Source organism: Panthera pardus, unplaced genomic scaffold (genome assembly GCF_024362965.1).
Source record: "Panthera pardus isolate Hobbes unplaced genomic scaffold, ASM2436296v1 HiC_scaffold_12, whole genome shotgun sequence".
In the NCBI taxonomy this organism is placed as follows: Eukaryota; Metazoa; Chordata; class Mammalia; order Carnivora; family Felidae; genus Panthera; species Panthera pardus.
Window position 1 is genome coordinate 7,831,198 of NW_026526677.1, and position 12,323 is coordinate 7,843,520.

The window sequence follows — 12,323 nt, forward strand, 5'->3', positions numbered from 1 at the left end:
AGTCTGAAGGGGAGTTGAGGAGAGCGCCCCCCAAAGGTCGAGTCCTTCTGACTCTAGAATGGCAAAGGCAGATGAGCTCACTGCATGGATTGGGCCAAAGAGAGCCCATAGGGTGGGGGAGATGGCAGCTGGTGCCCTGGCTGCTGGGCCTGGAGAGGGAGGACACAGCTTAGTGGCTGAGGGGGCTGGAAGGGCTCTCCCCCTGCACAGAAGCAGGGGCACGTGACCAGAGCAGTCTTGGAGGATGGAGGCCTGTTCACTCAAGGCTCCTGAGGCTTTGGGCTTATAGATGGGACACAGGCAGTGAGAGCCCACTGTTTCCCTGGGTCACAAGGTGACTTGATGTTCACCTTTAATGGCCATGATGTGCCCCTGGATTGTGCTGGGACTAGTGTGGTTACAGGGACATGTCACGCCGGGGGCCTGCCCTTCAGGCGCTGACCTTCCAACTGGGGTGACCAGACACAGGCTCAGGACCTCATTAGTGGCCCATTTCCTGGTCTCAGTGTAGCATCACGAGTGGAGTGGAGGTGCAGGGCAGAATAGAACTGAATTTGCCCCAAGGAGACCCTTCACCTCCCACCCCTCCCTGTCTTATCCTGTCCCTTCATCCCAGCCCCCTTCTGCCCTTTCCCCAGCTCCCTTCTGCCCATTCTAATCTTGTCTGCATGTTTTTGTGACTAATACTTTGACCCTTCCCTTTCCCACCCAGATCCCTGCTTCCCAGCCTCGGGCGGGTGGAGGGAAGAAGAAATAAACCATTATGACCAGCCCTCCCCTCAAGACAAGACTCAAAATCTTTCAAACTGCCCCCTTCCACAAAGACACCCCCTTGCCTTCTGTCCTTGAACCTGGTACCCGCCCTCCCCCTCGGCACAAGGTTTGATGGTTCCCAGGAGGGGGCCCCTTCAGCCCTCGCTTTGCTCAGCTGTACCCCCACTCATTGTGAGGCCCCAGCCCAGCACGAGGGGGACTCGGGGGCCCTGTGGGGGAAGCTCCCCTTGCCTCATTCTGCCCAGGTTCTTTAGGAATTCCTAACACCCTCCTTCAACCCCACGTGACAATGGAACCCCGGAGACCAGTCTCGGGAAGATGGCTGGTGGCATGTGCGTATAGACTGGTGTGGGTGGGGACATCCCAGGATGTGACTGGAAGGCCCAAACCTCCAGATTTTGCCTGACAAGGGGGTGCTAAAGCATGTTTGGGGCCTGGGAAGTGGGGGTGAGCTGTGGTCTGTTGGAAGCACAGTGTGGGGGTTCACCGTGAGCCAGCTTCCTGACGGCTCCTGCAGGAGCCTGTCTGCTTTTCCCAGGCGACTGCCCTAAGCCACAGCCTTCCTAGAGCGAGCGCTCGTGGTCCCGAAGCCCTTGGCTCTTCCCCTACAACCTTGTTGGGTCTCTAGAGCCCCTGTGGGCTGCTCCTATGGCTAAACTTTTTGGGGACCAAGTGGGCATTTGGGGAGTGGGTAGACAGAGAGTTTCCTGCATTTGTCCCTGCTCCCCAAGGTCACTTCTGCCTTCATCAGGCCCCTGCTGAGCCCCTTTCACCTCTTTGGAATGCTGAATTACTCCCCCGTCCTTACCCATGTTGCTTTCTTACCTGACTTCAGCCCAGGGTTAAGGTGTCATGAGGTTAGCCCCGTTACCCTCTGTTCCCTAACTTGGCTCTGAGTAACAGTGGTGGTGTTCGTAGGGAAGACAATGAAGAAAAAGTTCAGGCCGGTGACTTGGCGAAGGGTTACCCTCTCCCTGGGAGACGAGAGAGCCACAGAGGGACCTGGGAAGTAAAGAGACAGACTCAGAAGGAGGGCATGGACCAGTGGGAGCCCTTGATGTCGTGGTGGTGGGAATCAGCCCCGAGGGGCGAAGGGCATTATGCATCCCTCAGGAAGTTCCAGCCGTCCCCAGTAGTATCTGAGCCCCCCTTCCCATGCCCTTGCTGTCTCCCATTTCCCTGCTGGGCTAAGACTGAAAAGACTCTTCAGTGCTCTGAAGGGCTGCAGGCGAGGCAAAGCCACCAAGATCCAAGGTGAATTGGTGTTTCGACCTCCTTTATGAAAGACGCTCTGAAATCACATGAGGATCCAGAGAGCACCTCAAGAGGAGGGAAGGGAGGGTGCATTGCATCCCCCCAGAATGGGGTCTTGTCCTGAGGTCCCTGCTCCTTTCTGGAGCCATTTCCAGGAACCGCTTCTCGGTGTACTTCATGGTGAGCCCTCTGAGTACCCTCCAGGCGTCTGCCTGCTGAGCTGGGGGCCGTGGGGCAGGCCTTAGCCCACCCTGAAACCATCAAATCTTGTGCTGCCTCCTTTCCCGCCTTCCCTCTTTTCCCCCCACTGTTCCTCCTCCAAGACAAGCAGACATAAAAATGGGGGTCCCCCTCCCCCGCAGCCCCCTGGCCCCTCCCTTGCCCAGCCCGTGGCTTTTCCCAGGGGGTTGATGCCGGTTGTCTCCTTGTCTCTCCCCCTCCCTCCCTGGGCTGGGCAGGTGACCATCTCAGTGGACGGGATCCTGACCACCACAGGCTACACGCAGGAGGATTACACCATGCTGGGCTCTGATGACTTCTTCTACATTGGGGGCAGTCCCAACACGGCTGACCTACCGGGCTCACCCGTCAGCAACAACTTTATGGGCTGCCTGAAGGACGTGAGTAGGTCTAGGAAGGGTCTGGGGTCAGCCAGGAAACCCTTTGGTCCCTGTCTTCAGCATGATTTAGTCTGACCTGGCCAACCGCCTGGTTCCCCTGTTCCTTCCAAGGTGGTGGGAGACCTCTCCTATTCAAAACCTAAGCCCCACTGACTCCATCAAGAAGCTTCTCTCTCATTTCCTTGAGCCTCTGAAGTTCCCTAGCCTCTCAGAGGACCCTGGAGGGCAGCTGCGGTACAGAGGAAAGACTGTTGGGCGTGAACACTAAAGCCCTGTGTTTGGTCCTGGGTCTTCCCCTCACTAGCTCTGTGACCTTGGCCAAGTCCGTTGGCCAGTCTAATTCTTAGTTTCGTCATCTATAACATGAGTAGTCAGTGCCTACTTCTTAAGGTGGGTGTGAGGAGCAGATGAGAGTGTGAATAAAAATACCTTGGCAATCGGAAAATGTCGACTAGATGGTAACAGAGATTGTCGTGCCATTATTGTGAACCGCAGTCCCGCGGACAATGAGGGCTGTCCCGCGAGTGCCGGGCTGGAAGACGGAACCCGGAAAATAAGTGGGGCGAGGGAGGTGCTGGTTCACAGCCTCTGTGCACGAAGTTCTAGAACAGAGGTCCAAGCTGGGCAGGAGTGGCCAGGCCCTGAGCCGCTTTTGCTTCTTCACCCCTGACCCCACCCCTCCCTGCAGGTGGTCTATAAGAATAATGACTTCAAGCTGGAACTGTCTCGCCTGGCAAAGGAAGGGGACCCCAAGATGAAGCTGCAGGGGGACCTGTCATTCCGCTGTGAGGATGTGGCTGCCCTGGACCCCGTGACCTTTGAGAGTCCTGAGGCTTTTGTGGCGCTGCCCCGCTGGAGTGCCAGACGCACCAGCTCCATCTCCCTAGACTTCCGTACCACTGAGCCCAACGGGCTGCTGCTCTTCAGCCAGGGCCGGCGGGCTGGGGCCGGGGCCGGCAGCCACAGCTCTGCGCAGCGGGCCGACTACTTTGCCATGGAGCTGTTGGATGGCTACCTCTACCTGCTGCTGGACATGGGCTCTGGGGGCATCAAGCTGCGGGCATCTAGCCGCAAGGTCAACGATGGCGAGTGGTGCCACGTGGACTTCCAAAGGGACGGGCGCAAAGGTCAGGAGGCCTCTGGTCCCTTCCGCTCTCCTCCCAGCCACTCCTCTCCCCCCCCCCCCACCCCCCCGCCCTGACATTCTTTCCAGGTCCCTTCCACTGCTGTCCTACCCCTTCCTCTGGCCCTGTCAGCCCCTTCGCTGTCCCTCCTTGTCATGGCGCACTGACAGAAGGAGCATAGTGTTTGGAGTCAGCAGACCTGGAGTCGCACCTCTGCTCTCCCGCTTACTGTGTGTGTGACCTTAGGTCCTTTATTCAACCCCTTGAAGCCCTAGTTTCATTATTTATAAAACCCTAGTTTCATTATCTACATCCATTACACTGGAGGTCCTTAAGAGAAGAAAATAAGAAAATACGTGTAAAAGCATTAGCACCGTGCCTAACACAGAGTAGACATCCCATTCTCCTCCCCCCCCACAAAAAACCAAAACTTCCCAACCACGCCTCCCTTCTTTCTAGCTAGGTCCATGCAACTCTCTTTCATTAACTACTCAACAAATTCTTACCGAGTACCTACGGAGCGCCAGGCGCTGTCCAAGGTGCTGGGACGGGGATGGCGGTGACTCAACGGTCTTTGCTGTCATGGAGCTCAGGCTCTGGTTGGGGGCGACACAGACGCTAAACAACCTGACACTCCCACCTGGTGAGGCTTCTAGCACAGTAAAGCGGCAGGGCAGAGAGTGCTCGGGCCAGGCAGGTGCTGTTTCTCAAACCTTGTGTTGCTTCCAGCCACCCCTTGACTCTTCCTTTTTGGTCTTCTTTTCCCATTCTCTTGTTTCCTGCCCATTGCTCTCTTTTCCTCTTTTCCATCTTGTTGACCATGAGAGAACGAATTGATGTAAAGGGGAGCTGACACATTATCCAGCGTAAGCACTTACCAGCGTCAGCTAAATCGTTGTGCTCCCCAGTTGTCCCTGCACCAGACCTTTGAGACTGGGTGGAAGGATAGTCTCCCCCCCCTCCCCCCCACCAGGAGCATTGTGGCCCCTGGAAGCATCAGCCTTTCGTGGCTGGCTGTTTCTTCCTTTCTCTTCCCCAGGGAAATGTCGCCTTTCCTGGGCTTTACAGTACACGAGTTCATCCCCCGGTTTTGTCTCATGATGGTACCCGGGGGTCTTCACAGGGCACTTGCTGCCTCCCAGGGTCTCCACACAGGTGATTAGTAACTCTCTAGATCGGAAGTCTGTCCAGGCCTTGCAGAGAACCCCTCTCTCTCTCTTCTCCTTAGCTTCCCACAGATCTCCAGAGCCCACATACCAGGTCTGGCTGGTCCCTGGGTCGCTGTTTGACCAGCTCTGGCCATCTCTGATGTCCCACATTCATTTATGCACCTAAGCCCAGACTTGGGGCAGTCATCGCAACAAAGCTCTCCTTGACCTTTTCCCTGTTTGTTTTTTAATTGTGTTAAATTACACATGACATTTACCATTTTAACCATTTTTAAAGTGCACAGTTCAGTGGCATTAAGGACATCCACACTGCTGTGCAATCATCACCACCGTCCACCTCCAGAATATTTTCATCTTCCCAAACTGAAACGCTATCCCCATGAAACACTAACTCCCTAGTCCCCCTCCCCCCAGTCCCTGGCAGCCACCATCCCACTTTCTGTTTCTATGAATTGACTACTTTAGGGGCCTCCTAAATGGAGGGACCTCCTGTAAACGGAATCACACAATAATTGTCTTTTTGTGTCTGGCTCATTCCACTTAGCATGGTTTCAGGTTCATCCATGTTGTAGCACTGTGTCACTATTTCCTTCCTTTTTGTGGCCGAACACTATTCCATCTTATGTATCTACCACATTTTGTTTGTCCATTTATCTGCTGATGGACACTTGGGTTGTCCCATTTCCATGTTTTGGAGCAAGGATCTTGGAGCAAGGCTTGTCCTCACTTTAATTTCCTCTTGCTGACTCTCCATTATACACTCTTTTCCCACCTCTTCCTTTCCCTGTCTCTTCCTTCTCCCACATTTGGTTCGTTTACTGAGAGTCTCGCTGGGCAACGTCCGTGTCCAGGAGACCCCGGAGCTGGTGGGTAGAGCAGGCATCTGGGGAATCTACTATGAATAGAGATGCGGGTGATTGGAGGGCCATATTGGGGGGGGGGTGCTGGTGGGAGGGTGGGTTGTAGCAGCCAGACCCTGGAGCATCTGACACCTTGTCGGGGAAGAACAAGCCAGGGCCATGTTAAATGGGGCCCAGGGGAGTGGCTTCTCTGGTTCAGGAAAGGTTTTGAGCAGAAGAGACCATGCTTTAGATAGAGTCCTGTCTGTAGAGGAGGTACTAATTCTGTTTCCTTAGTGACACCCCTGTGCCTAATGTAGACCAAATCCTCCTTACCTCTCTTTAACCTCATGGAGATAGCTAGACCTCTTCTTTTCTTTTCTTTTCTTTTCTTTTCTTTTCTTTTCTTTTCTTTTCTTTTCTCTACTTATTTCTTGAAGAGTTCTTCTTGAGAAAAGAGAGAGGAAGGAAAAAGCATCGGAAAAAAATTATAAACAGAATACTTTCTAATGTATAGGCTTCTGCTTCTTAAGATCTCAGTAGAGGTTTTGAAGCTCCTACTTGATCCCAAATCTTTTTCCTAAGATAGCCAGCCTTTCCTTCCAAAGAAGTCTTAGTATGTAGGAGCTCTGTGCCTGGCATCCCCTCTCCTGGGTGTCGTCCTGTGTCCGGCCCCAGGACGGATCTGCTTACCCATCTTGCCCACCAGGCAGAGGGTTGGACAGTGCAGGCTCTGTGGTCCCACTGCCTGGCTGGCACTTTGGCTCCGTTCCTCACCCTCTGTGGTGCTTTGGGCAGGCCTCCCAATCTCCCTAAGCCTCACCTGCCATTTCAGGTCGGGGTCATAAAGGGCCAATTTCATAGGGTTACCTTGCGACTCGGTGACATGAATGAAGTGCTAAGTGCCTGACATACAGTCACTAAAGTAGGGGGAAAACGCTTTGGATTCAAACCTCTCAGCCTCCTTAGTGTTCGCTGCCTCTGGTTTCCGGTCTAAGGGATGGGCCGGGGTAATGACCCTCGAATGATCTAGCCCCTTTGGGCATGTCCACCTCCTGTATATCCTCTGAGGACTCACTCAGGTACAGAAGGAGGAGTCTGGACAGAGGCCCACTGCACCCTGCAGCTGGGCTGGGGCTGGCTCACCTGAGTTCCTGAACTCAGAATCTTTGTTGAGTAGCATCCACAGCAGCAAGGAAGGCTGAGCTTCTGGCCCAGGGCTGCTGCAGGGTGCGGGGTGGGGGGTCGGGATCCCTCGCTGGCCCGCGGCGACTCTCGATCCTGCTTTCCTCACTGAGGCCCGCTCTCCCTCGATCCCTAGGCTCCATCTCGGTGAACAGCCGCAGCACGCCCTTCTTGGCCACTGGGGAGAGTGAGATTCTGGACCTGGAGAGCGAGCTGTACCTGGGCGGTCTCCCTGAGGGGGGGCGGGTGGACCTGCCCCTGCCCCCGGAGGTGTGGACGGCGGCGCTCCGGGCTGGCTACGTGGGCTGTGTGCGGGACCTCTTCATAGACGGGCGCAGCCGAGATCTTCGGGGCCTGGCCGAAGCGCAGGGGGCGGTGGGCATCGCCCCCTTCTGCTCCCGGGAGACACTGAAGCAGTGTGCGTCTGCCCCCTGCCGCAACGGGGGCATCTGTCGAGAGGGCTGGAACCGCTTCGTCTGTGACTGCGTTGGGACCGGCTTTCTGGGGCGGGTCTGTGAGAGAGGTGAGGTTGCTTTCCTTCCAGGGGTCCCCGCTGCCCCTCCTTGTGCCCCTTCCTCCTCGGGGTGCCCCTCATAGGCCAGCCCTGGGTCTGTCCTTGTAACGGTCCTCTTGGTTTTCCCTCTCCCTCCACTGGCCTTCGGCCGTACCCTGATTTCCCTCTTCCGTTACCTCTGGGGCAGAGGCCACGGTCCTGAGCTACGATGGCTCCATGTACATGAAGATCATGCTGCCGAACGCCATGCACACGGAGGCAGAGGATGTGTCCCTGCGCTTCATGTCCCAGCGGGCCTACGGGCTAATGATGGCCACCACCTCCAGGGAGTCAGCCGACACCCTGCGCCTCGAGCTGGACGGGGGCCAGATGAAGCTCACTGTCAACCTCGGTAACCACCCCGCCCTGTGTTCTGGCCCCTTCCCTGTCCCTGCCTCTGAGCACACCCCCTCTGTCTGGAGAAGTTGGTGGTGGCACCTCCAAGAGTGGGAAGTGGGGAGGGGCCGGCCTCAGCCAGAGCCCCTGAAAGCTTCATCCCCAGCAAGGGTGCACAGCGTAGGGGATGCTCCGTGCTTGGCAACACTGTGTATGGGGGGCACCCCGAGTCTGGCCGTGCCCTCTGCCCAAGTGTGTCTGGGCGCGACCGCCGCCCTCCCGGGGGCGCTCATTTGGGTTTGGTGGCGTCTGTCCTGCACACACGCGTCACAGCGTCGCTCATTCTGGGCTGTCGGCTCACCCACTTACTCATTCGCTGGTTCATTCATTTGGGAAGGACTTGCGGGTGCCTAGCGGTGCCGAGGCTGAGCCCAGGGCAGCGGCAGATCTGGAGCTGAGGAGGACACAGCTTCTCTCACGGGCTCTGCGTTTGAAGAGCCGTGTCTGTCTGTGTGCATAGGTGTGCGCAGGTGACACTGGACGCCTGGGGACAGATCCTCCCTTGTCTGCTTTCACGTTTGCGTCCCGGGGCTGCCCTTTGAAGCCGCAGGGTCACCTGATGGGCTGTGCCAGGCCTGTTTTATAGACTGTAGAATTCATATACTGTCTCCTCCGATGTCATAAAGCCAGCAGTGGCTGGGGTCGGAGCCCAGACTCAACGCCAGGTCATTTGCCCTAAAGTACAGCGTCTCCCCACTGCCTCTCACAGAGCTGGGGTGGGCGGAGGGCGTCAGGGGCCCTCGCCGTCTCTGCCCCTGCCCAGATGAGCCCAGATCAGCTCCGCCTCGCAGGCAGTCCCCAGGGTGTCCGCGCGGGGGCGGGGGGCACCAGCAGGCCGGTTGGGGCAAAAAAACAAAAGCAAAAACACAGCAGGTGCACTCGCTCAGCTCCTATTTACGGGAAGTAAGTGCCACTGTATTCTGAACCTGGGTTACAATAGCAACGAAGACCAGGACCCCGCCGTTGCGGGGCTTCGGTCAGGGGAACACAGGAAGCTGGAGGTCCTCAGCCGTCCAGGCTGGACTCACAACTGTCCATTTCACCCTAGCCTCTCTAAATGCAAAGGCGTATAGCACCCAAGGGCCTGCCACGTAGGCAGATGCGGGCCATGAAGGTTCCTTGTTATGTCCCCAACTGGAGAGAACACAGAGGATTTGAGCTTTGAAATATCTGGATTTCACCCTAACTTTCATCTCTAGGCCATCTGTGGGACAGATGGTGGCCTTTTGGGGACCCATTGCCTTGTTCATTTTTACCACATCTTTCCTCTTCCCCTTTGGACCACTTGGCCTTGGTACCCATAGGACAAGGATTTGCCGAGCAAGTTGGGGGCAGGAGGTAGGGAGGTGTGCAGGCAGTAAGGGCCTCAGACTTGGGGAACTTAAGAAGCTCAGCTTCTGACCACCGTCACAGCCCCCAGAGCGGGTGGTGGGTGTCAGTGCTGCAGGGGGGACGTGGGAAGGGAAACACGCTTTGGCCAACATTCCATGGTCCATACCATGTCCCCTAGCACCTCTGAAAAGGTCACAGGAGGAAGGTGCCAGTCCAGGACCCCATGAGCGGCCCTGGGGTTCTCAGACTGGTCTGGTCTGTGTACCCAGACCCAGCACGGGCCACTCCTTCGGCTAGGAGGTGTGTCCTCTGTGCAGTAAGCTCATGGCTCTGTGTGCTCAGAAGTGATCCGGCAGGGAAAGTCTCTGGCCCTCTATCTGCAGGGCAGGCCGATGCCTCTTTCTTACTTGAACTGTCTTAGGTGCATGGGGAAGAAGCTTGGGTTCCTTGATATTAGACAGGAGGCGGTGTTCTTGGCCAGGAACATGTTCTCTGGCGGACCCTCAGGACCTTCGCCCTTAGGCTCTACCCTCTCCTTCCCACTGGCGTACTTTTCTGTCTGTGCCTCATAAGTACGTAGAAATCAGAGAACCAGGTGGCCCTCAGGATGCCACTGGCTCTCACCTTTCACTGCCTCTCATCCCTGGCCGTGCTGGGTCCCACGCGCAGAGATGCTATCTCTACTATGCCCCGTGACAAGCCGTGACCAAGTGCTTGGTGCAGGCGCCTCTGTCCGCAATGCTCAGCGATGCGTGTGCAGGGAGGAGTGTGGCCGCTGTGTGATCTGCACCCAGCCATTCAGCCTCAGGCTCTGATGGGAAGAGCACTGGGCCTGGGGCCAGGAGATCTGGGTTTCGGGCCCGGTCTCTTTGACCGCTGGGTAAGTCATTTCTCTCTTCTGAGTCCGTTTCTTTCTGTAGAATGAGGCTAAGGATCCTCGCTCTGCTTACCTTCTGTGGCGGTTTTCAGGCTCCCGTGGAACAATGGGAGTGAAGACATCGTAAAGATGCGAGCCACACGTGTAGAGACTCACCCAGCCCTTCTCGAAAGAAAATCTAATGGGAGTAGAGACCTAAGCTTAGAACCAGGCCTGGGGGCTTGCTTCCACACTGCATGACCCGGTCTGGCCCCTGCTTCCCCATCCTGCTGGCTACCAGGGCCTGTGGGGCCTCGCAGGCAGGGAACCACACCAAGGCTCTGATCCCGGGGTTGGACTCGCTCCCGGGGAGCAGAGAGAAGCCTCACAAAGCTTGGTCTCTCGCGGCAAAGTCTCATCCTGTAGGGAGGGAGGGAAGGCAGACATACGCAGGCATCTGTGCAACCTGTCAGAGGCTCAGCGAAATGCCTTGGACGTGGGGCTGGGTCCTAAAGAGGAAACCAAGGCTGCCGGTGACCACTTGGTGGGACAGCTGGGAGGAGGCACTCAGTGCCAGCTTCGGGAGGCAGGGTGTTTGCCGGGCCAGAAAAGGCTGACAAGGAGCTGCTGCCTCCTTCCAGGCCGAGGATGCTAGAGAAACTGGATTGTGTCTCCTGTCCCTAGGCCTCCACCACGCCTGCAGACCCCAAGCAAGCACCCTAAGGTCTGCTGGCCCTGAGCAGGGTGGTTTGATTTCTGTTCCCAGGGAATGTTAGAGTCCCCGGGATTCTTCACCCTGTTCCAGTGTGACCTGTGTTCCCGGTCCTTTTGCCCTTGGTATGGCCTCTTGGGCCATTGCCCCACCTAGCCTGTCCCTTGTCGCCCTCCCCTCCCTGGAGTTGCCCTCCACCAGCTGTGCTCCTGCAGCCCCAGCTGTCAGTGAGGCTAACGTGAAGGCTGTATTGTAACTGAAGAATCTCCAAGCTGGAGGAACCCTTAAAAGTTATCTCCTCCAGCCAGCTCCACCCCTGCCCCATATGTGAATTACCTGTTAGTTCCTCCATCGCTGCTCAGATGCCATTCATGTCAGGAGCTCCCCACCTCTTCTGGCCATTCTAATCACTGGGTCATTCTTCCTTAGCGTCAACTTCTGAAATTCCCTCTTGTGGACCTAGTTCTGCCCTCTCAAGGCCATACAGAGTAAGCCTAACTCTTGTTCGTGTAAGCCGGGCTGAATAGACATTACGTTCCAAGGTCCGTCAATCCCTGAGGCCACGGAAGGGTGTTTTGTTCCCACCCGGGGCTCTCAGTAGTTCACAGGCACCTTCCATAGGCTGGGCAGCCGGGGAGATTGCTCTGAACAAGAACTGCATTCTGTCACTCTGTGATGTCACTTCTGAGATGAGCCTCTGGCCCATGGGCTCCTGAGGCTCCTTGCATGGGAGACTTGGACCCACCGTCTCCAAACTGTGGAGCCTGGGTGGGGCAGGGGATCAGGTGGGGGTATGGGATGGGAAGCCTGGCTTCTTCACCCTGGGTTCCTTCACATGCAGGTGACCTCTTCCCACCTGTTTGTTTCCCTACACACTCACACCCCCATCCTGGTCTCTATGTTCAGCCAGGACTTTGGTGAGTCTGCGCAGACCTGTCACTTCTGTTCATTTCCTGCACGGGTCACTAGCTAATGCCGCCTGAGCTGGGCTCTGGGCGGGTGTGTGCACGAAGGTGGGTGCTTCCCATCGCTCCCACTTTCTGCTTGCCTCCGGGGTGGTGCCGGCCCCCTCCTGGGGTGCCCATCCTCACGGGGTGTCGGCTCTCCTCCAACCCCACTGCAGTGGGGCTTCTGAGGGTGGAGTCACTGCAGGGGGTGGGGACTTGGAGCTGACACCTCTTCTCTGGACAGATGGACCCCCCATTCCTGGCGCCCACCCCTGCTAGGGAAGGGAAGAACTGAGCTTTTCCCAATAGGGGATCGGCCTGTCCTTCCAGCCCCTTTTTTTCTTTTTTGGACCCTTCATTGGTGAAGACTCTGCTGGCCCAAAGAGAGCCCCCGTGACCTGACTCCAGGCCTGGCACCCTCCCACCCTCCCCCCTGACATTCCCCTCCCCATCCCCCATCTAGCTTCTGCTTCCCTCTGCTCCCCCTTCCTTCCTCTTTTCTCTCTGCACCCTCTTGACCTCCTTCCTCTCACTGTCCCTTCTGACTTCCCCCTTGAACCTG

General features: G+C 56.7%; 1 protein-coding gene across 30 annotated transcripts in view; it reads left to right on the forward strand.

Annotated features, from left to right (window-relative positions):
- NRXN2 (neurexin 2) overlaps positions 1–12,323 on the forward strand; it is a 108,808-nt gene that overhangs the window by 47,887 nt on the left and 48,598 nt on the right. For all 30 annotated transcript variants that reach the window (XM_053899505.1, XM_053899510.1, XM_053899506.1 and 27 more), the window contains 4 exons: positions 2,487–2,648; positions 3,337–3,775; positions 7,102–7,488; positions 7,667–7,870. In XM_053899505.1, coding sequence (XP_053755480.1) covers positions 2,487–2,648; positions 3,337–3,775; positions 7,102–7,488; positions 7,667–7,870 — 1,192 coding nt within the window. The remainder of the gene's footprint in view (positions 1–2,486; positions 2,649–3,336; positions 3,776–7,101; positions 7,489–7,666; positions 7,871–12,323) is intronic.